Below are 23,067 nucleotides of genomic sequence, written 5' to 3' on the forward strand. Positions count from 1 at the left end.
TATAGAAGGAACACAGTAAAATACTATTGTAATATGAGATAGGGTTAGATTCCTTTTCTCTCGGGGTATGTGTATTTGCCTTGTAAATGGCACTTAATTGGACTTTGAAGGGTAGACCAAATAGGACTCAAGCAGAATTATTTATAGGAGGAAATTAAAACTATAGTTGTCAGGCACTTATGTGTACAGAGAAAAGGCATAGGCTTTGGGGTTTTTAAAGGTCTCTCCAAGCTATGTTTCTAAGAAAAAAATATAGAAAATATCAAGCATGCAGCTGAAGTAATTGGGAAATCCTGAAATAAAATACTATTAATGAGCAGTACAACTTTCTTCAACCTGATGAGCAATTTAATTATATTAAATAAAAGAAATGGTTCTTAGTAACATTAAGAGGAGGCAAAAATCATGTCAAGCAACAGACCTCTAAGACCAAATCTCAGTAATTAGGAAAAGAGAAGAAAACAGCCCGGCTCATCTAACAGAGAATAGTTTAAATCATGTAACCACTTTTGTCCAGGCAAGTCTTTTCTTCAAAATGTATACAAGAAGCAGAACTTCGGTTTCATAGGCACTTTGTAAGCAAAGATGGGAACCCTTCAACAAATGCTTTTCTAAAAGAAACCTAATTGTCAGACATTTATTTTACTGATAAATAACAATACGATGAAAGAAAAGTAGAAAATTTAAGCGTGAAAGATAAATGGACAATGAGAGGTTATCAACCCAGGAATAAATGTGAAACACTCAAGTTAGACTTTTTCTAACTATCTAGTCCCCATAATACGATACACCATTCTAAATCACAAACCATGTTCCAGGCCCAGTGCTAAGCACTTGCCCTTCATTATGTCATTTAATTCTCATATTAACTCTCTAAAGCCATGAGTGTTTATCCTCATTTTACAGATCAGAGAACACATTTCTAGAGTTTTAAAAAATAAGTAAGTGGCAGAGCTGGAATTCTAACCCAGATGGTGTCTTCCAGGTTGTCTCCCTCTCCACTCCCTTCTTTCTCCTCATCCTCTTCTGACCACAGGGGTCAACAAATCTCATTCAAAGGTTATTTTACCCATCCTCTGCTTCTACTTCCTTGTGGACCCATATAAACAAAGTTGAGAATAAGAGTTGAGGCAAACAGCATTTATTGCATGTACTCGCCTCCTTGGCTCTTGACTATTGCCAGGCATGAGAAGGTTCAGAAATGAGAGAAATCATACATTTCTTAAAATATCCTAACAATCTCTTTTGCAAACCAAAAATGGATATTGCCTATATTTCCAAATTAAAACAACCTTAGCCAAAATTGAAAGCACAATTTCCATGGAACTATCAGAACCATATGATACAGATTTCCAAAAGGATACTCTATTTCAAGGTCTCATATAAATAGACTCATGTTGAACTTTAAGTGCTGACCATAGAAGACTTCACTACTTTCTTTTTCAAATCTAACTGGATAATAGCATTAGGTAAACTGTATCAATTATAGTTCCAGACATTTTGATAAATAATGATGAAAATAACCTTGAAACATAGGTAATATTATCTCCATGAGGGAACCAAAGGACAAAGAGGTTAAGAAATATTTCCACCCAACCTGCCAAAATGGAAGTGGGATTCAGGCCCGAGCTTTCTCATTTCCACACGAACATCTTATGATTTGTGCATACCGCCTTCTCTAGCCTATTGATAAGAATGAAAGCTTTATTTGAAATCCTTAGGAAACAACGCTGGTATATTTTATCTTGGAAATTTTGAATTTAACTCTTCCTATAAAGTGAGCTTAAATGATAATCAGTTAACTGAAATATTGATGTGCCATGTACTTCAATCCATGCAGGGAAAATGCTTTTAAGTTTCGCTCTTGACTCCCACCTTTACTGTATAAACAACCTCCTTTCTTTCTTTCCATCCGTCTGTAACTTTCCAAACCATTCACTGGATTGGCATTAAGCGCCTAATTTTCATCACCTCCTCAGGCCTCTAATGAAGCTGTATGGACAAAAGTAAGTTTATAGTTGTTTGTATGGCAAAAGGCATCAGGTTAGGATTATTACAATAGCTTTATTAACTCAAAAGAATGTCACTCACAACTGTAGTCCTCACTATTGCCCACCCTTGTATAATAAGCCATGTAAACATCTACTGTAGTAGATATTGCAAGTTACTTAAGGAAAGTAGAGAGATTGGCAAATTATTTCATCCTGCCTTCTTTTGTTTCGTTAATTAATTAATTTAAATTGAAGGTTAATTACAGCATGTTGTTAGTGTGACTGACTTTGCTAAAATATTATACTTAAAGTTCTTTGAGACTCATGCTTAAATTCATGCATGCTGAAACTAAAGTAGCATACTATATGTTATCACTCTGAGTGTGCAATATGTCCAATGTATATGGTGAAAAGAAACAAGAGTATGATTTTCAGCATACCAGAGAAGGCACTAAGACAGCTAAGCATTTCCAGCTTGTGGGGAAAATATTAATTACATTAGCTGTTCTTGAAAGAGCACTGCTTAGAACAAAATTCAGGAGAATCAGAATTTAGTCTGTTATCCATGCATATAAACTTGATTCTCTAAGACAATAAACTCAGGAGATAACTGAGGGGAAAACGCATTCAGCTGCTTAATTTTAAATCTGGTTCTCAGTAAGTACATTAAAATATATTTGGTTTTTAAGTATATATGTATTTCTCTGAACTCAATCAAAGCATTTATTCGATGGTTGATTATATTCATTTTTTACTTCTAACAAGAATTATAGAACTTTTACACCAGAAGGGCTCTAAAAGATTAAATCAAATTTGTATATATCATGAATATGTTGTTTTATAAATAAAAGGATATAATTAAAATTAGTGGATTTCAAAGCATTGATGGCAGAAATAACTGTGTGCTACCGACTTGAAAATGAATGAGCCTGGGTTCTACTGTGCATCTGCATGTAATTAGGAAATTTAAGCCAATTAAAATTAGAATACCCATTTCACACAATGTGATCCTGACAAGAAAATATAATTCCTGAGATGCAGCTATTAAAGCCTTGTTTTCTTTTTCTGTGTTGATTATACATAAATAATCCAGATTGCATAAAATTTATGCAATTAAAATATGTTGTTTTTACAGTTTTACTGATATGTAATTAACCTATAACATATTGAAGGTGTACAACATGGTTTGATATATGTATATATTGTGAAATTATTACCACAATAAGTTTAGTTAACGTCCATCATCTCACATAGTAAAAAAGTTTTTTCTTGAGGTGAGAACTTTTAAGATCTACTCTCTTAGCAACTTTCAAATATACAATAAAATATTGTTAACTACAGTCTGCATGCTGCACATTACATCTCCGTGACTGATTTATCTTACAACTGGAAGTTTGTACCTTCTGACCATTTTCATCCATTTTGTACCCGCCATACCCCACCTCTGGCAACCACCAATCCATTCTTGGTTTCTTCATATTCCACATATAAGTGTCTGTCTTTTTCTGTTTAACTTATTTTACTTATTATAATCCTCTCAAGGAGCAGCCATGTTGCCACCAGTGGCAGGATTTTCTTTTTTATGACTGAGTAATATTTCATACTATACAGGGTTTGGCAAAAGTAGGTTTACAGTTGTGAGTATGCGAAACAGAGTTTATTCTTGCATTATTATTTATTAATTGTATAATTTTTCATATGGTAAATGCTAAACCTACTTTTGCCCACCCCTGTATATATGCACACACATACCATATTGCCTTTATCTAATCATCAATCGATGGACACTTAGGTTGTTTTCATTTCTTTAAAGCTTTAAGTTTTCTATTAGTAGTTTCTATTATATCTACTAAACATTTTTTTTATTTAAAAATAGTTGGTTTTTATACACCTAGGTCTCTAAAACACAAATGGCCTATAGTGCCTTTTGTGTTATTTGTGTTAGATATTAAAATTGCAGGTAGTGTGAGAGAGGATCTTATTTTATTTTTTACATTAAATTAAATATGGGATATCTTCTCTTGAAAAGAAATTAGCAGCCATAAGAAAACCTCAAAGACTGATTTCAAATAATGAGAGAAATTTTATGCAATCTGGATTATTTATGTATAATCAACATAGAAATTACCCAAAGAAACAAATCACAGAAAGTATTCCTTCCCTTTCTTGGTTGCTCAAAGTGAAAATTTTCACCAAATTTTTTACCACTTTCTTTTTATTTTTATTAACACCTTTGAGAAATCTAATTTTTTTAAATAGGTGCATTAATTGATTGTGGTACTTTACAACTCTGATCTAGAGGTTCCATGCATCCTCTTTTTAGATGATGTTTGAGGTCAGAATAAAATAGGAAGGATCTTCAATGCCTAATCTTTCCACAAAATCCATGAGCCAAAATTCAGGATGGTGTCCTCAAAAAAGAGGATAAAGTCCTAACTTTGAGGTATAAACTTAACTATTTCAATGTAAATGACAATGTGTGTGTCTCTGGTAGATATGACCTGTAATGTTATTTGGCTATTAGTTGTCAGAGATTAATGTGAAACATATGATGGGGGTGCAGAGTACACTTTTTTAAAAAACAAAAAAAATGCTACTAAGACAAGCCATAATGGCATAATATTAACAGATTATCTTGCTTCCACTATTTATTTGACCATGTATTGATAGTTACAATATTCAGAACTCTGAGATTTTAGCCACTGAGGGAATATAGTTAAACCAGCTCCCTTCTTGTGTGCCTAGGAAGGGAATTTAGAATTAGTCCTATATAATACTGGTTTTGGGACATGGTGTTAAGGTCATACCTATTATATGTAACAATAACCATGACTACTACCAAAAACTCACATAAAATGATTTGCTCATTGTTCGTATAAATAGGACATATTCAGTCATTGCTATAACACTGTCATTTTTTTTCTTAGTTGAATTTCTTGTGACTTCTTCAATGAAAGATAAAGAGGTATCCAATTTCATGTAATTCTGAGGAAATTTATGAGAGTGAACTCCATATATAAGTTTTTTAAATTCTCACCTGAGGATATCTTTTTTAAAATTGATTTGAGAGAGAGAGGAATAAAGAGAGACAGAAACATGAATGTGAGAAAGAAACATCAATCATTGCCTCCAATATGCACCCCTCCTGGGGATCGAACAAGCAATTTGGGTATGTACCCTGATGCGGAATTGAGCACACAACCTTTTGGTGTATGTGACGACACTCCAACCAACTGAGCAATCTGGCCAGGGCGAATAATCTTTAGTATACATGTTAACTGTGAGAAAAGAATGATAGGTAGCTGCTGTTGTGTGTAGACTTCTACATGTGCACAAGCAAAAGAAGAACTAGTTCATGGAGCAAAGTGTCCAAGGACACTGAAGTTGGGACCCTAGCAAATGTAGTTTATTTGTTTCAGTGGAGCCAATTATATATTCACAGACTTTTCTTTTCTACCTCTCTTACCCAAGGAGAATGTTTATTTTTTATTTATTTCTAGTAGAATATAAATTCTATATAATTTTTTTCTGGTATATAAAATGCTGTGTGAGTATCTACCAGTATTAATTGCCTTTCATAGAGGCAGGTAATATATGGGAGTGAATTTATTGTTTATGAGTATATCAATGGTGTTTAAAAACTATATTCTGAGATATAAATTCAACGCTGAAGTGTAAAATTGCTCCTGCAGGCTCATAGGCTGGAAAATGATTTCTTTTAATAGTTCTCTTCATTTAACAGTTCTTCATTTGAAAATGTTTCCTTTCAGCTGCAGATTTTGTGGTTTGGTGTGGTGAAGGGGAAATTAATTCCTTTGACACATTTATTCTTTTAATATTTATTTGAAAAAGTTTCACAGGATGCTTATACATTTTGCAGTTTGCAGAGAGATTCATTCTTTAGTTTTATTTTTTTTATGTTTATTTGTTTAAATAAATTTTCAATCCATGGAAGTGTTGCTAAGATTTCTTTAGAGCTAGCTCTTTAAGGGGTTCTCATAAAGCAATAATGCTAATGTCAACCTGTGGGTTTTCCAGGGAGTCTGCAAGCCCTGAAACCACAGAAAAGAGCCACATCCCTAGAAAGAAGGAGAAATAGAAATTTTGTAGGACAAAAACTAACTAACCATTAGTAGATGTCCTTATCTATAAAGTTAATTATAATTTAGACCTTACTCTCTCATAGCATGTACAAGAAGACTGGTTTGGGGATGTGGTATGTGGCCAAGAAAAACACATATCATTCATAGATTTGAAAGTAGGGTATCTGTCACAAACATCTTGTTTTAATACTAAATATCACCAGTAACTTCAAACAAACTTTGATTTGTTTATATCAGGATTTTACCCAACCTAATGATGTGTTCTTACTATAAAGACACTTAAATTACACATGTATTTATCACTTGCTCTCTGCCCATTTTATCCACAGTCCCAAAGACAGCACCCACCAACGTAAGTGGAAGAAGTGGAAGAAGGCACGAGTTAGTCATTGCCTGGGAGGTAAGAAAGCCTGTACTCAGATGTCAGAACTAGTTGAGTCCTTAGGAAATACAGCTACATATTTAGTATCTGTACTTGGTACAGGGAGACTTAATAATTTCTGTTTCAATGAGGTGAAGGAACACTTTGAGCATGCATTGCTCAGATAGATATTGCCAACATCATCCTTTCTCATTTTCATACCAGGCCCCAGTTGACTTTTCTCCAAGTCTGTGGAACACCCTCCTGTGAACAGGCTATCTCATAATAAAGTTTAATTAAAACACATGCTCTCATATATTACTTCAGATGTCTTCCTGGCTTAGCTCAATATTTAATTATGTCAAGATGAAGTAGCAGCCTTGACTTATTTGGAGTCTAAAACTAGTGGGGAGGAAGGAACTGACGCCCCACTGACTTTGTGGCATAATGCCTTGCTTATCTCATTTATCCCATATAACAATCCTATTAGTGGGGATCATTTTCCTTATGTTAAAAATCATGAAACTGAGGCAGAATTTAACTACTTTCTCTGAGAAGTAGTAGAATTGGGGACTTGGATAACAAAACTTAGGTTCTTTTGTCTCCCTCACCATATGATCTCCGTTCCTTAACAAAGAAGTGTGAGAGGTGCATTTATTTTTCATGAAGCCACTTTCATTTTTTGATGATAAATTACCTTATTATTCAATATAGCGATGTAGCTCACAAAACTATGCCTTAGAATATGAAAATGGAATATAAATGAAAATGTCTACTGGAGAAAACTAAACAAATTCCTGACACTCTAGGGACAATGATCAAATGTATAGAAAAACGTCTTTTCCCAGTAAGAAATTTTCCATGAGCACACTCTCTGTCCTGCTCTTATGTCCATTCCCCACTTCTTCAATAAAACATTTTGTCTTGTTTTGATTTCTGCAGAGGAATTAACTTCCCAATACCTGAACTTCACTGAGATCAAATTTCTCTAAATGGAATTGCCTTCCCTGTACCCTTTTTGTGTCAAAGTCAGCTCAAGCTGCTAGAACAAAAATTGTATAGACCAGGTGGCTTATAAATGGCAGGAATTTATTTCTCACAGTGCTGGAAGCTGGAAGTCTACAATCAAGGCACCAGCAGGTTGAGGCCTGGTGAGGCCTGATTCCTGGTTGATAGTCATTTTCTCACTGTCCTCAATGGCAGGAGGCAAGAGAGCCCTCCAGTCTCTTTTGTAAGAGCACTGATCCCATTCATGCAGGCTCTTCCCTTATAATCAAATCACCCACCAAAGGCCCTTCTTCTTATAGTATCCCACTGGGGGTTAGGATCATCACATAAATTTGGGAGGGATATAAAATTCAATCTGTAGTACTTTCATTTAATAGTCTTTGTCTCTTTTATTCCACTCAATACACTTTTTTCTCAAATCAAAATTCAAAAGAAAAAAATTTAGCAATTATTTATTTATTTATTTATTTTAGTTTTATTGCTTAAAGTATTACAAAGGGTATTACATATGTCTCCTTTTTTCCCCCACCCTTGACAATCCCCTGGCCTCCCCTACCCCCCAGTGTCTTATGTCCATTGAGTATCTACAATGTGTTGAATATTGTGCTAGGCAGTGGCTGGTAACTGTTCCATTCACTAACTAGTCAATCACAAGTACTCCTTTTTCTGATGCCTAACTGATGCCTATTTAACAAATTTAAATATAAGCCTTTTAGTACAGGAAGTTTCTTGAACAAATACTATATTCCAATTTTTTCATATGTTAGTAAAGCACAAAAGCAATTAAAAAAAAAACTGTAGAAGAAACGTTTTACATTAATGTCTCCTAGATTTTCTGTGCTAGCAGCTCAACAGAGCATCACCAGTGACAAGATTTCCCGACCCCCAGATTATATGACACTTTCCCCCAACTTTTTAAATTCTACTGTGCAATCCAAAGGCCTTCATTTCATATATAGGACTAATTGGAGGAAATTTGTTTCACCTCAGGAGTTTTCAGTATTCTTAATACTTTCCTTAAATACCAACGAATATTATTTAATTTTTCATCCTTTACCCTTAAAAGCCTTTTAAATTTCCAGCAACTGCCAAGTGATTACGCTTAGTTGGCTTTTAATCCTATATAATAAAAGGCTCATATACAAATTGTCCCCTCAACTGGGAGTTCAATCAGGAGCTTCACCAGGGGCCAGGGGCCCCTCCCCCTGGCCAGCCCCACCTCCAATCAGCTTCCCCTACTCCTATCAGGTGTGGGGCTGCCTGCCAACCACCCATGTCCCCTCCCCCAGCCAGCCCCACCCCTGATCAGCCCCCTTGCCCTGATCAGGGTGGGCCAGCTGGACCTCATCTGTACACAGATTTGCGCACTAGGCCTCTAGTGTACCATAAAGATTTGAGTCTCCTTTTCTCTAGTTATCCATAGTTTTTTAAAATTTAAACTTTTGGAAGAAGTGGATTTTTTAATTCATTATTTCACTTATAATTAATTGCATTTTTCTTCTTTAGCCAGTATCTGAAGAGTTTCAGAATGGGGAAGGCTTTGGCTATATTGTGGCTTTCAGGCCCAATGGAACACGCGGGTGGAAGGAGAAAATGGTGACATCCTCTGAAGCTTCGAAGTTCATTTATCGAGATGAAAGTGTTCCTCCTCTTACTCCCTTTGAAGTGAAAGTTGGTGTCTACAACAATAAAGGGGATGGACCTTTCAGTCAAATTGTGGTCATCTGCTCAGCTGAAGGAGGTCAGTTTCTTTATCCTTATTTTTATTCAATATATTTTAATATTTTATTTTGCTATATGGGTAAGATATTATTGTACAAATATTATAAAATACAGATACACCAAAATGAAAATAAAGCTCACCTATAGTCTCACTATACTTTTTAGATATATTTTTCCAAATAATTTTCATTTAACAAAATTGATCATCCCATATCTGTTACTTCATGTTCTTCACTTTCTAATGATATATGGCAAATATATTTCCATGATAATAACAATATTACTAATAGCTGTAGTGTATTCTATTCTCTGGATCGTCATTTAACCAAGTGTCTATGGTTTGAAATGTAGATAATTTTATATTTTAACACATTAAATTTAAATAAAATAAATTTAAATGAAGAAACCATTTATATGAACAATAACTATGTGTATTTATGACTAATGTCATACACACCACATTGCACTGACAAAGAAGTTTCAGACAGGGTTTCCTGTTGGAAGGTTTTCACATGTGACATCTTTCAATCCCCTTGACAATGTTGCCTAATAGGCATTATTATCCCCTTTATAGATAAAAGAAAATTCAAATTCAGAAAAGTTAAAGGTTACACAGTTTGTAATTGAGAATAAGCTCAGGTCTGTGTAATCATTAAATCCTTGATTTTTCTGTAGCACACTGCCTTTATATGCTTAATCTCATGTAATTCTCAATATAAAACCATGAGGTAGGCAGGACTTAGCAGGCAGTAAACCCATTACTCGTCTTTCTTCATCAAAATCCTGGGCTTTGTCAAGTTTTAAAACAAAAATCCAATTTTCTCAGTGAGAAAAAGCATGATAGATCTTACCCTAAAATTAGCTTTTCTTCTTAGTCCTTCTATTCAAGTGCAAATTTTCCATTGGCCCTGAGCATAAAAATAATGCCTTCCATTTTCTAAATTTGACAAATCACTGAGAAAATGTTCCACCAAAGGCAACACTTACTTGACCTTCCAAATAATGATTGTCTTTATAAACTGGCCTTTATACTTCTTTTGTGCCCACATTTGTGACTTAAAAAGCTGAAGAGAATTATTCATCTTTTTGTACTGGAGTTCATAGGGGATTATAAATAAGGCCCTTTATATATTGAAGCACAAAAGTAGGTTCTGATTTATGTAAGACGTAGTTTTTCAAAACAAGCTGCCTTATATTTGTCTAACATAGAGCCAGATTTTGAAGCAGAGGCAGAAAGTTTATCCTAGCATAAGAATGTATCCCAAGAAACTAGAAGCACCAATCACAAAGGATATATGCATCCATATGTTCATAGAAGCAGAATTTATAATAGCTAAGATTTGGAAACAGCCTACATACCATCAGCAGATGAGTGGATTAAAAAACTGTGGTACATCTACACAATGGAATACTATGCTGCTGTAAAAAGGAAGGAACTCCTACCATTTGCAACAGCATGAATGGACCTGGAGAGCATTATGCTAAGCGAAATAAGTAAGTTAGAGAAAGATAAATATCACATGATCTCACTCATTTGTGGAATATAATGAACAATATAAACTGATGAACAAAAACAGATCCAGACTTGTGGACTGAAAGGACTCAGGTTCGATTCTGGTCAAGGGCATGTACCTGGGTTGCGGGCACATCCCCAGTAAGAGATATGCAGTAGGCAGCTGATCGATGTTTCTCTTTCATTGATATTTCTAACTCTCTATCTCTCTCCCTTCCTCTCTGTAAAAAATCAATAAAATATATTAAAAAACAAACAAACAGTTCCAGAGACAGTGAAGCATCAATCAGACCATCAAAACTCAGAGGGAAGGTAGGGGAGGGTGGGGGTAAGGGAGAGAGATCAACCAAAGGACTTGTATGCATGCATATAAGCATAACCAATGGACACCAGACACCAGGCGGGTGAGGGCTTGAGCAGGGGTGTGGGAGGCAATGGGGGGGTAAGGACACATATGTAATACCTTAATCAATAAAGAATATATATATTAAAAAAAGAATGACCAGGAAAGTGAAGAACCAGGTAATAACAATGAATTATAGATGTTCCAATGACGTACCCATGCACTTAACATCTCAAATGTCTGATGTGTTTCAGATAGAGCTGGTGGACTATATTAGTTATATTAACTCTTACAACCAAATATGAGGTAGGAATCTCAAGCCTCAATCTACTTTTCAGGAAACTGAGGCTCAGAGAGGTTAAGGAACATGCTCAAATTGACACCAGGAAGTGACAGAGTTGTAAGTGACTGTAGTTAAGTGGCAGACCTGGTGTTTGAACCTAAGTGTGTATGACTCCAAAGCTCATACTTTTAACCACTACCCTATACTATATCATCAGGAATGTATATAATAATATTTTATTAATGTATTATGTTATTATATATAATAACATTCTGTATTATGTTACACCAAAAGTCTATTTTGAACTACATGTTTTATTCAGGAAGTGCTTACTCTTGTTGCCTTAAAATTTCTTCAACCTAATCATCGAGCACATAGCCCCAAAGGTTACATAAGATGAATTTGAGGCGTTTGTGCACATGTTTTGTATGTTAACACCAGTGCTGCCTTTAAGAAATCCAGAATTGTACTTTCCTTGTCAACTTTTGCTTTGAAATGGAATTATAGCAGCTACCATGGGTTGTTTATACTGAGTTTCCTTAAACTTGAAATGGTTTGCCTTTGGAGATTTCTCTTTCAAACTAGATAGGAAATATGCATATTTTCTTTCAAAGACACTGAGGTTGTTACTGTAACATTTCATAGTAACATTTCATTTATTGTGGTAGACTGAAATATGAAAAATATCAGCAAATTAAATCTGGATAGAATCTGCCTTTGTTCTGACAACAAAATTCAAACATATTTTGGCACTTGTTCACTAATTAAATTTACTAATTTGGAACTTTGTGTGTAAATATGAGTAAAGTGTTTAGCATCAGTAAGTCATGTCAACTAAGAAAGGCAGTACGATGGGAAGGGAGAGCCGGTGCCTGGAGTCAGCAAAGCCCGAGTTCAGTCTGCTCGCACGCACTGTGCGCCCCGGGCCGTTTACCCATCTCTCTGACCCTTACCTTCCTCCATGTAAAAAAATCTTAGTCTTGAACTGGAACATCTCTGGAAGCCATTACAAAGCTAAAACTGAAATTTTGTCAACTTATTCTACATCCTAAAATATTCATTTCAATGTTTTTAATTTTCCCCACTTTTGTTATATACTAAAAAGAAGGAAATCAACACCCTTTTTTAAACACTTGGCAAATTGCTTTACTTGAAGAGGAGTAAAGGTTTTCCAGATTGAGCCATTTTTAAAGAGTCAAAGCCTGTAATAAATGTATAAAATAATACTGGACTCATGCCAGTGCAGATGCCTCCCTCTGCCTATGGATGTTCATACAGATTCACAGCGTACCTTCGTCATCATAGTCCCATCTGAGGCCCAGCTGATCTGATGGAGATTGTATTTCCCCATAAGACAAATTCTGCATGTTTGTTCTTTCATTAACCTAGTTCACCTGTTTACACCCTAAAATCCCTCTATATTTATATACAGAATAAGAGGAGGAAAATGGCTCTCTAGTTCTGCTTATGGGCATAGTTCTCTCTATTCATATCAGAAATATCCGATACCTGCCTAGAGCTGACATCAAATCAGGAAGAAAACATGTCCCAGATGCGGAATCAGAAGCAGCTAACAGAATTAATGTTGATTGGAGGGAACCACAAACCACAAGGACTACAAGACACACCTTACAGTACCAGTTAGCTACCCATTTCCCGCTGGCACATGGATGGCATCTCACATGCAGAACACACTTCCATAGGTGTTGATGTACATTCCCTATACTCCCATCTTTTCATTTTCCTCTCAAGAAAGCTTATTTAAATTCAAGTAAGAATTACATTATTATAGTGAAAACCTTGAATGTGATCTGTTATTAAGAGAACTACTCATTTATACATATTGATACTTAGTAAATCCCTTGGGAAATGCCTTGACTCATGACACTGAGGTTGGTTGTTGCCCTAGAGTTGTCAGAAAGCTCCATGGTTTCCGCAATAGAAGTAACCCTGAATTGCTCCATCAGTGCCAAGCAGCATCTGACATCACTTCCATGCACACTGCACATCTATTGATTACCTATACTCTTTAAATCAAGCAAGACTTACATACGCACTAACCCTGACTTGACTTCAGATATGAGAGTATGATATAATCCTATACAATACCCTCATTTTGGAAACAGTTCTAATGTTTTTAAAGACTAGCAAAGTTTCAACAGAAGTGATATTAAAAATATATGGTAGAAGTGATAAAAGTGATATTTTTCTAGATAAAAAATCAGATTGACTTTTACTTCCATATTTCTAGACATACTTGTCAAACTTACACCCATTTTCCATTTAATTCTTATTACTATAGCTTTGGAAAATGGAGATAACCTTAACATTTAATTACATCTAACAGAAAAATATGGAAAAATTCAATATAGATTAATTATAGATTGAAATATTTTTTTGTGATGAGCTTTAGCCTTTTCTAGCATTTTGGTGTATTGTGTGTGTGGTTTTTATTGTTGTGGTGTTTTTTGTGTTTCTTGTTTTTGTTTTTTGCTTTTGTCTTGTATGTAAAATATGTGTGTTGTGTGTTTCCTTCCCACGCCCCACGTTGGGCGCCAGATGTCGAGTAAGACTCCCTCCACGTTCTGCGTGGAGTAGGGTTCAGTATCTGAAAGAGGAGCCGCACAACAAATGAGAGAAAAAGACACGAGATAATTTTGCAATATTGGGGGACCAGGCGGGCAAGTCCCGAAGGACTTCCACCACTGCTCAGGCTGCTCCAATCTTTTATTGATTTGGAGTAGCCCTTAGGGTAAGGAGGTTTCAATGACACACAGATCAGCAGACAATTTTCAGGTATAGACAAAGTATCTGATTAGCTCATCAATAGATTTCCGGGAGTAGGCAGAGTATCTGATTAACAATAATCAACAAGGATCTACATAAGTATCTAAGGAATTAAGGGAACTAAGGTGGGGATGCTTCAACTATTATTACCTAAATTAACTGGGTGGTGTACAGTTCTGACCTTTGCTAGAACTTCAAAGGTTACTAGCTTTTGGGGGGTCTCTGTCTAAACTCAGCTAGTGAAGACAATGAATGGACTCCGGCATATGTGCTGCTTTTCTTTTTATTAAAACCAAAAACCTCTCCTCATTTTCAGAAAATCATATGCAATTATCTCCTTGCGAATGGAGATACCACAGCTCAAATTAAAACCCAACATTCATGAGGTGTTATTCCTCCAATCAGTTTTTAGCTGAAACTGAGCTCAGTGGGATTTATGTGAACTTGAAAATTAATAAATTGGCATATTCATTGTAAAATACAAGATATAATTTCCTGTCTTTGCCAGATGATCCATTTGGATTAGTGTCTGTAAAAGTTCAACTACAGCTTTTTTCACTGAATTTTTAAATAATGAAACCATAACCCTTCTCCCAAGGAGTTTATTAAACCCTCCTTTGATTAATGCTGTTACCCACTGCTCCTGGGAAGTCAGATGTATAATCAATATTACAAGCACAGCCCCCCATATTACTTGGAGAAGTCCTGCTGCTAGGTCACTTAATACAAATGTATCATCTAAATTCATGAACATGGTAATGCTGTTCCAAATTTTCAATCTAACAGAAACTGAAATCTATCAATCAGTCTGTCCATTTCCTATGCCAAGATTGGAGTGCAGTTAACCATGCCCTCATTATAATATCAGAGAGAGATATCTTTTCAAGTCTTTGAGTCTATTAAATATAACATGAGTAAGATCTCAGAAATAGATTCTTAAATTTTCATCAAATGACCTGAGTATAATAGAAGTGAGAGTGGCAGGAAACATCCTGTGGTTTACAGATCAGGAGAGTTTTAGAGATGTGTGAATGTGACAGGATCTATGAGAAGCAGTGTAGCTATGATTCTAATTTATCAAAATTCCATAAAAGATTTTAAAATTTTATAGTAAGCTCGTGGCAGGTTAAATAGGAAATGTGGAGGTCTAGGTAGTTTCTGGCAAGACTTATGGAGCCCAGGTGGGGATCCCAACATCAATAGTCGTGAGGGAAGTCAGCAGTGGAGGGGCAAGGAGAAGAGAGAGCAATAACAAAGGGTGTGTATTACACAGACACATACACAGAAGCAGAATGCATAGTGGTTAGCCCTAACTGCCCTGTTCAAAACCTCTCTCCAACCACTTGCAGCTGTATGGCCTTGGGCAAATTGCTTATCTCTCTGCCCCTCAATTTCCTCATCTGAAAATAGTGACAGTAGCATTGTTAGAGGATCAATTAATACATATAAGAAATATGAATAGGGCTTGACACGTCAAATGCTCAGAAATTGGCAATTATTACCTTTGTTTTTGCTCCTTATCTATTTTGCTTGTTCTTTATTTTTTTAAATATTTTTTTTATTGATTTCAAAGAGGAAGGGAGAAGGAGAGGGAGAGGGAGATGGAAACATCAATGATGAGAGAAAATCATTGACCTGTTGCCTCCTGCATGCCCCACACTGGAAATCAAGCCCACAATCTGGGCATGTGCCCCAACTGGAAATCAAACCACTCAACCACTGCTGTGCTGCTCTTTATTTTTAATTTGATTCCATTCATTACTCTGTCAGTTATTTGGAGGTCATTGGGCAGTGAGAGAGTGACCTATATATGTTTCCTATAAAATCTCTCTCCATGCCCCCAAACTGACTAGAGATGGAGAATGAGCCAGCCCACTTCCTTGGTGCCCATTTTACAACAGAGGAAAGAACTCTTGAGACATGAGTTCTAGTTGGGACTCGTGCAGAGCTGGAAGCAGAGTTTAGATATGTCACATTTTTCCTCTGCAAAATGAGTACATGTGTTTAAAATAGATTTATAATCCCGAAGCCTATAGAGGTCAGGTAAGAAATAGAAATAAGTGAAGTATTCTCAGTGTGATAAAATAGGGACTCGTCTGAAAGAACATGCCCTGACTAATGGGGCCAGCTGCTAATTCTCATCTACCAACACCCAAGTATTCAGGATTGATATTACCCGTTTCTCCCCAAAGAAGCCAGAAGTTTTTATTTTTACATGAAATGTTAGAATAACTTAATACATTATTTAGGCAAAGAAAAGATGACTGGAGACCAACTGCCCATCCATTGGGAGCTTTGATCCAAGTGTCTCTGGAAAATTCTTTCTAGTTGTGACCTTCCATCACTCAGGGACAATGGGATACCCAAATAGCTAGTTCCAATCCAACCCAGATATGCTGTGGCCCAGTCATTTACTCCTGCCTACAGACAAACTTTATTGTTAGAGCTTGAAATGATTGATTGATTGATAATTTATCTTTATTGTTGAATGTATGACAGATGTCTCCTTTTTCTTCCCATTGACTCCCTCCATCTTACTCTACCCCCTCCCAGGCCTTCAGTGCAGTATTACAGACAAACTTTTTGATTCACACAAGAATATTCACTTGGCTATAAATGGCACATACTGAAACCCTTGGAAGTAAACTGACTGAGATTATGATTTCACTTGCTGAAATTTCAAGTTTAGGTATTATTTTGGTGTAATATGTACACCTACTTCTGTTATTATTTACATCTAGAAGGTGAAACAAATGAAAAAAAAATGACTCTTCAGTTCTTGATATATTTACCCTTATTTAATTAGATGCAACTATAATGTTTAGCCTGCAAGAATGCAAATGTGAAATGTCAGCTTGGGTTTGACCCTGATTTAATATCCTCATAGCTTATAAATAGAAATCAGGATGCTTGTTTGAGAAATAGGTTTCTGAATATTTATCTTTTTTAACTTTTCTTATTTTTTACTTTTTTAAAACTTTCTTATGTCTGTTTGAGAAATACTTATATTTGTGTAGTGCTACAGAAAGCTGATAGAGAAATACTTTTTCTAGACTTGGAAAGAAATATAAAAGCTGCCCACCTAACCACATATTTTGTGCTTCTGAAATTATTTATCCCCCTGCAATCTCCTTTGACAAAGATGTAATTGCTTCAATAATATAAAAGCTGGAATGAGGCATTTGGCATACAAATCTCTGCAATTCATTGATTTAAAAGATAAGTAAAACTGCTTCCAAATAGCCAGTTTACCCTGAGTGGCTGTCTTTGAAATCCGTAGATCATATCTGAACTCCTGGAGATCAGGGTATACACATCTTAAGAACATGAGCATTTCCTTTCCTTTACTTGCAAAATCAAGAATCTTACTTCTGTTAAATAGCAATGAAAAAACTTTTTTTGCAAGCCTGCCTACCTGAATTTTAGAATAAAATAGTAGAAGCTTTCCCCAGAATTTTTTTAAAAATCTGGTAAATGTACTAATAACAGGCAGTTGCAAAGTGATATGAGGGAAACCAGTAGCAAATGTAAATAATAAAATATATTCAAAGAGGGACAGAATGAGAAATTAAAGTTTATACCATGACAGGAATTTATGTCAGCTTCCATGAAAAGATTAATGTGAATTCACCACAGCACTTTGAATTAACACAATCATAGCATGTGATCTTAATGAATGCTTTGCCAAAAGAAAATCATTCTCTGTGCAGACATGTACCTTTGAAAATCTTCTGTGGACTCCTTTTACAATAACAAAGGCAGATGTTTGATTGATATTTCTGAACTAATACTATGCATAGGCTCTCCAAATAGATGTGTGACTACCTTCTATTGGAAATGGAAAAATCTCAAAAAAAAATTGTTAGAATTCTTTCTATATTTCTCATAATGACTTTTAAAATTTTTATTTAGAATTCTGTCTTTGGCATATGGTTACCTAAATCTAGAACAAACAAAAAACAACAACAACAAAAAAAAACATTTTCAACAGAGTAATCTGAGCTCTTACCAGTGATATGGAGTTAATATTAAAGTCTCTACAGTTTTTAAGGGATAGTTTTTTAAATCAAATTTGTACAGAACTATTTGAACTAATGTATAGCCTTTATTCTGTCATTTCATTGAATATGTGTTTGTGACATAGTATTTATGATTCCACAGTGTCAAAGCTGAAAATATTTTTTTCCTCACATCAAGTGCAACCTCAAAGTGCTGCTCTTGATGGATGCCAGTCAGATATGGTGCATTGGAAAAAAAATAGTGAAAAATGTCGCTGAGCATAGCAACAGCCTGGAGACCTTCAGGGACTGTTCCTTTTCGCCCTACAGTTGTCTTAAAAGTCAGCTCATGCCTTTTAAATACCGTGATTCATAACATATTCCTTATACAATCATGGAAATGTGGTTTTGTGGTTGGAACAACAAAACAACTCATGTAATTTAGACTCTTTGTGCCTGCAACGGCTAAAAAAATAAAATGATAATAACTGGTATTTTGTGAATGAATATTTTAAGTACCAAGGACTGTGCTCAATATTTTGTATGTGTTATTCCAATTAAAACTAATCTAAAAAATCTCTAAGCTAAACTCTTATTATGCGCACATTACAAATGAGGGCACTGGGCTTAGGAAAAGATGAAGCTACTTGCCTAAAGGTAAATAAATATATAATGTTTTTGAATGCAAACAGCACAGGAAAAAAAAAAAGGCCAATCCTGACACCTAGTCCATGCTTTTGATCATTATGGGAGATGGCAGGCAATTTAAGTCAAACAATTTAACTTCTCCAGAAATGCCCTAGTTAATCCAAGGACAAAGATCTTCTCTGCTCGTCTTCCTAGATTCGTCATTGGTAAGGTTTGATGAGACTTGACCGAAGTATAGAAATCCAAAAAGATCGTCTTTTTATCCGGTGTTTTTTGGAACTACCACAGCACTTCATTGCAAAAAGATGGTGGAAAAAGTAACACCTTTGATGGACATTAACTTGCTACCATTGTGGTTTATTATTTCCACTTTCCTTCCTACAGAACCCAGTGCCGCTCCCACAGATGTCAAAGCTACAAGTGTGTCCATGTCAGAGATTCTTATTGCATGGAAACATCTGAAAGAGAGCCTAGGAAGACCACAGGGATTTGAGGTATGAACAGAATTATTGAAAACAAGCCTTGTTATTTCTGCTGGCATCACGTTCTCCTAAAGAGCTGGTTTGGTGACATTTTAACAGAATTACATTCCTTTGAAATTTTTCTTGGTGGCAAAGAAAGTAAGAAATATACTATTTTATGGACATGTATTATGTTGCTCATTAGCTGGCTTATTTTTCAGTATGTTTCCATAGCACCATGCAAAGATTTTTTTTTATAAAAAGACAGATGAAAATAAACCTATTTCAATAGCTACAGGTGGCTACTTACTGTTATCCAATTTATTGGTTGTTAAGAATTTTTTTTGTATATTTTCCTCTAATAATTAAATGTATAAAATAAGTCTTTCTACTATATTGTCCTTGGCAAATTTTACCCCCTACTGCTAAATTCTCAAATTTGTTTGGAGCTTTGTGATCTGTGCTTTTTTTTTTTAAATGACTTCTCATTCCTTAAATTTTCCTATTTTTAAACACAGTTATGTCAGCCTTATAATGGTGAACATTTTATAACAACTCATCAACTTAATGAAATGTTAGCCTCCAGGAGTGTGGGCAGTCTGTGAACTTGAGTATTCCACAAAAACAAGATCCCTATGCCTCACGTAGCTCTTGTTCTTGCCTTCACCAGAACTGGGGGTAGTGGTTGGGGGGTAATTTCTAAAAGACAAGAAAGAATTAGCACCCAACCCAATATCTCAGTTGCCTTTAAACTTTTTCTTTTTCTTTTTGCTGTTTTAACCCCACTAAGAGAAAATCATCTTGATTTTTGAAAAATGATCAAGTATAGAACTTGTACACCAACACAAGCTTTTCCTTATTCTATTAGAGTTTTTAAATAATGTGTGAGAACTATTTGAATAATATACAGCTAGCATTAAAAAATGATTACTGTGATAAAGAGTTTTTACAATATTTCTAAGTGACAGCAAGGACCATGTACTAGTATAAGGACAAATTACCTATACAAAAATCATGGATTCTTCTCTACAGTCTTGCTTCAATTCATTATTTGGTGATAGGTAATTTAGCATTTATCTGATCATTATTGCACATTCATTTTATTAAAATCACTCTTTTTCCTATCCATGCTTCAGGAACCATGTTTGATCACCAGGACTGGTAGTACTTGGTTCATGGCACCTACAATATATATTTGTTGAGTGAATGAATATCTGAGCTTCACAATCATCCTCTTCTAATACCAATATAGAAGATATTGGGGTGCTCTTCCCAACTCCCCTTCACTGGGCCACTGCACCATCCCCCAGCTGCTGTGAGTGCTGGCTAATGGTTCTCAGCTTCTCTCTGGAGAATTGCCCTCTCCTGAGGGGCACTGTCTTACCTGAAAAGTCACCTTCCCTACAAAAGGCAACCCAAGCCAAGGCCAATGGCTGACTCTGACTGACACTAGTCCCTTCCTCAAGGAGGAAACAAATTTATGATGCAGTTTATAATTTGGAGCATTGCTGGGTGCATCCGACCAGGACCAAATTACCTGGGACCACACTCTTGCTCAGCTCCCTCTTCTTTCACATTCTCCTTTCCTCCCTTCCTTACAGTCTACTGTAAGCACGCTCACAATAAATCAAATGCACTCAAATCTCTGTCTCAAGCTCTGCTTCTAAGGAAACCAACCTAAAACAACTCTGTAAATATAGGTCCACCTCGACCCCTCCATCAGAGCGTCTGGTGTGCACACTTTTAGAAAGCCACAGAGTGTATTCTGGTGTGCAGAGGAATGAGGATCCGGTCTCCTATAGGTCAAAGCCGTGCTCCTCTCACACAGCCAGTCCCTCTCCACCTTTGTTCTGCCTGCCCTCAGAGCATGACCTTCACTTTCCCACCATGATTTACCTGTAATAACAGTTTTCTGTGAGGTCCTGCAAAGATCACATATGATTTAGACTTGTGCACAATTCTTGTCTTCCTAAAAAATAAACCATTCATTTATTAATCCAACAAATATGTATTGAAGGTTTACTAATACTAAATTTTATGCTAGGCATAGAACAATAAACCGAAAAATAAAGTCGCTGTTCTTGTGGAGATTATATTGTAGTAGTGGGGACAAGCAATAAACAAGCTAACAAATAAGTGTGTGACATAATGTCAAGTGATGATAAATTCTGTATAGAAAATAAAACTGGACGTGAAGGTAGAGAGAGTGAAAGAGTCAGCTATTTTTAGAGGTTTGAGAAGTCACTGTTTCTGAGGTTTTGCCATTTGAGTAGAAACATGACCAAATGAGAGAGAGAAGCAGAGAGGGCAGCAAACTCAAAGGCTCTGAAGTCAGAGCAAGCAGGCCTTGTTCAAAGAACAAAAAGGAAGAGATTCTGGTTAGAGAGCAGTGAACAACAGGGAGGTTGGCAGCATGGTGATGGAGAAATCACCAGGATAAAACCAGGTTACACAGGGTCTTGTGACCTGCAAAAAATGGAGTTCAGATTTAATCCTAATTATGAAGTGAGGCCATTAAAGGGTGTTAAAGAGTCAAGTCAGGATATGACATTTAAAAGCCTCTTTCAGTCTAGAGGGTAGAGAATAGACCTCAGAGTTGACATCAGGAGGAACAGCACAGTTAGTACAACCTAGGTAACAATGAGGTTGCTTTCAACTAGAACCGTAGCAGTGGAGTTAATGAGAAATGGACCTTTTAAGATACATTTTGAATTGGAGGTGTAACAGGATTTGATAATAAATTGAAGGTGGAGCATTACCAAAGATAATTTCAGAGATTTTTTGACCCAAGAAAGTGAGTGAATGACATATCAATTACATATATGAGAAATAGAGAAGAGCACATTTTTCAGAGGAAAAAAAAATCAAGGATTCTGTTTAGATGTGTTAAACTTTGTAAGCCTTTTTATTTCCAGAAATAGTTGTCAAGTGGGTTTTGTGTTAAGAAAAAGGTAAGAGTTAGAGCTGTAGCTCTGAGGAATCATCAGTGTGTAGGTGGTTTGTATGCATGTGCTGGCTGAGCTTACCGGGTGTTGATAGAAATGTCTGAGAATTGACCCTCTGGTGCCTCACCATTTGGAACTCAGGAAAGAAAGAGGATCTGGCCAAAGAAACTAAGGGAGACACTGAAGAAATTCAGAAGCCAAAGGAGGAATTTTAAGATGGAGTGAGCTTCTAAGTCAAATGCTCCTGGGAAACTCAGAAAGATGAGGCCTAAGATTGCCCAGCGGGTATGGCACGCAGAGACCCCGCTGATCTTGGTGCTCTCACCATGACTTACTGTAATAACAGCTCTCTGTGAGGTTTCACGGAATGCTGATGATCAAAGGTTGACTGGAGAGCAGGATCAAGATCATTCAACAGTAGCACTCAGAAGTGTCAGAGCACAATGCTTGTACTAAGCCTATTTCATTCAAAATGACAAATTATCACAAGCAAAAAGGGAATATTTCTAAGGATCAAACATTAATAGGAAATGCATCAAATTCTAGAACAATCATCACAATGACCACATTTTTTTTAAGTTAAAATAAATCAACTCAAATTCTGACAACTATTTTTACATATGGAAACAACATAAAATCCAAGGGCACAGGAACATTTATGCTAATTTTATAGTGCATTATAAATTGTAGTTTTAAAAATATGGCATCTTGTTACCAAAAAGGTCAATATCTTTTAATGGGGAAATTAAATGTATACTTTTTATAATCAGAAAATAATTAAAACTTCATATACTTCAGTGGCCAACTATGACATTAACTGTTATTTTAAGTAGAATATAACCAGCAAAGATGATTTTTTTATTGAGACTATCTCATAACTGTATGGTTGCATGCAGATTTAAAA

At 35.7% G+C, this 23,067-nt stretch overlaps 1 protein-coding gene across 1 annotated transcript in view; it reads left to right on the forward strand.

Moving 5' to 3' along the window:
- Window positions 1–23,067, forward strand: part of CNTN5 (contactin 5) — a 1,066,495-nt gene that overhangs the window by 1,004,402 nt on the left and 39,026 nt on the right. The window contains exons 19-21 of the mRNA XM_081099170.1: window positions 6,424–6,494; window positions 8,970–9,204; window positions 19,142–19,251. Coding sequence (XP_080955296.1) covers window positions 6,424–6,494; window positions 8,970–9,204; window positions 19,142–19,251 — 416 coding nt within the window. The remainder of the gene's footprint in view (window positions 1–6,423; window positions 6,495–8,969; window positions 9,205–19,141; window positions 19,252–23,067) is intronic.

Source organism: Myotis nattereri (assembly GCF_964212035.1).
Source record: "Myotis nattereri genome assembly, chromosome: 9".
Classification (NCBI taxonomy): domain Eukaryota; kingdom Metazoa; phylum Chordata; class Mammalia; order Chiroptera; family Vespertilionidae; genus Myotis; species Myotis nattereri.